At 24.3% G+C, this 2,337-nt stretch overlaps 1 protein-coding gene across 1 annotated transcript; it reads right to left on the bottom strand.

Moving 5' to 3' along the window:
- Positions 1 to 264: 264 nt before the first annotated feature.
- Positions 265 to 844, bottom strand: LOC119673045 (postreplication repair E3 ubiquitin-protein ligase RAD18-like). Its single transcript, XM_038084257.1, has 2 exons — positions 652 to 844; positions 265 to 594 (listed from the first exon to the last, which is right to left on the bottom strand). The coding sequence occupies exons 1-2, from the start codon at positions 829 to 831 to the stop codon at positions 283 to 285; spliced, it is 492 nt and encodes a 163-aa protein (XP_037940185.1). The 5' UTR covers positions 832 to 844; the 3' UTR covers positions 265 to 282.
- Between the last annotated feature and the right edge of the window lie 1,493 nt (positions 845 to 2,337).

The following is a 2,337-nucleotide window of genomic DNA, read 5'->3' as shown; positions in this document are numbered from 1 at the left end:
ATATATGAAGAAAGAAAAATTAAGAACTTTGTTACTTTGAACTTTGAATATTATTGCAACGGGCATCAAAAGCCTGGACTAATTTTAAGTAAAGAAAAAAATGCCCACACTTACCTATCATTGTATTAGTAAATTATTTATATTATAAATATGCATGCACTTATAAAGAATTAATATGTTATAAAAAATTCTAATATAGAATTTATGATTCTTAAAGAAAATATTTATTGCAAATTAACTAGCAAATTAAACATTTATCAAATCAACATATATATCTTTTCATCATTCATTTTTATCATCATAATCAGCCATATCCGTGTCTGTAGGCAACTGCTTACTAGAAATGGTGATAGCAATATGCAATCCCTTTTCTATGTCAGTAGCCGATTCGGTGGAAGAATCCGATTCAGTGCCAGAATCCGAATTAGTGGAAGAATCCGATTCATTTACCTTGTTATCATCATCCATATTCATCTCTGTGTCTGTAACCAACTCGCAATCAATATCGAAGACCATTTCTACTAATTCATTATCCGTATCAGTATCAGATTCAGTGGAATAATAAGCGGATTCTTCTACTGTCAAGTAACCGTCCTATATATATATATGTATTAGTAGTCGTTAAATAAATTATAAAACTCAAATTATTACTTTAGTCTCTATGAAGTCTTTTTTACACAATGGACAACGATATCTGCCTCTCTTTTTTTTATTGGCATACGAAACCAAGTTCTTCAAACATATATTGCAAAAATCATGACCACAATTCAGTTGAACCATGTCGACAACTTTGTTTTGGCAGATGACGCAAAAAAGTTCAGTTTCGTCCATGTTTGGTTTTACCAGAGCTGAAAATGATTTGTTCAAGAAAGTATTCGAAATATTAATTTCTAAAGTAATTTATTTAACTTAATTACTTCCTTTCGATTAGAAGACATATATATTTTTTAAAAAAATAAAGTGAATCTCTAAAGTAATAGTAGCAGCAAACAATAAAACTTCACTTCTTTACGAATTTTCAAAAAATGGTATTAGTCATATATTGATTTACATATTAATGATAAATTAATTTATTAGACGAATTTTGGGATAATTTAATCAAAGCTGATGCAATGATACAATGTGAAATTTCAATGTAACTATCCTTTGATGTGATCACTATCCACGTTAGTATTTGCATTACAGAAAAAATATAAAAGCTTATTTTATTGAAGTTTTGTAGTGTACATTTTGTTAATTTATTGTTATTATAATAAAAAAATAAAAACAATTATTCGAATTTAATGTTATTATAATAAAAAATATAAAAACAAACAGTATATTTTAGGCATTAGGTTTGGGCAGAGGTTTTATCAGACATAGGAAATGAGTAACAACCCAAAAAAAAAAATGAATTATCTATACTATAATTACAAAAAATAGAATTTATTTAAACTTTTTACTTATTTCTACTAACAGCTGATTAACAGAAAAATTTTTACTCTACAACGTTTATAATCAATAAAAAAAATATAAAATTAAAAAAAGGATTAAAAAGAAAGATCTAAAAAAATAACACTAAAAGAGAGAAAAGAAAAAAATTAAAATATTTTTGTTAAATAACAAAATAAAAGAAACAAATTAAAAAAATAAAATAAAAACTAATTAAAAAAATAAAAACTAATTAAGAAAAAAATAAACAAATAAAAAACAAAATTAAAAAATAACAAACAAGGGTAAAAAAAAAATTGACCACAAATAAAACCAAAATAAAATATTGTAAAACAAAAATCAAAATTAAAATTATTAAAAAAAGGAGAAAATAAAATGAAAACCTAAATAAAAAAATTAAAAAACAAATAAAAACCAATGAAAAATAACTTAACAGAGTATAAAATAAAATAAAATTATTAAAAAAGTTAAGAAGAAAGTAAAACAAAATCAAAAAAACGGAAAAAAAAAATAAAAAATTTTAAAAAAATTAAAATAAAAAAAAAATAAAAAAAATAAAAAAATGAAAAAAAAAAAAATAAAAACAAATTAAAAAGCAAAAAACGGAGGACATTAGCATTACTGCAATTAGCAACTATTCTGAGGTCTGTTTTTACATACCAAATTGTGACCGAAGACATGGTACTAAATATCAGTCGAACATAACCTAAAAATTTAGCAGGCACAGAATGGAAAATAAGTTGGCCAATAAAGCAGTAACAAAACATCACTTTAAATGAGCTAAACATAAAAACGCTAATACATCCAATATGGCAACGAAATCAGGACGCCAAAACAACACAAAAATGGATATGATACCCAAACATACCAAAGGGTCAGATAGTTAGATAAAAGAGCAAAAAGTTA

This window comes from Teleopsis dalmanni, chromosome 1 (genome assembly GCF_002237135.1).
Source record: "Teleopsis dalmanni isolate 2A chromosome 1, ASM223713v2, whole genome shotgun sequence".
NCBI classification, from domain to species: Eukaryota; Metazoa; Arthropoda; class Insecta; order Diptera; family Diopsidae; genus Teleopsis; species Teleopsis dalmanni.
The sequence above is the reverse complement of the archived record's forward strand: the minus strand, read 5'-3'. Positions and strand labels throughout refer to the sequence as shown.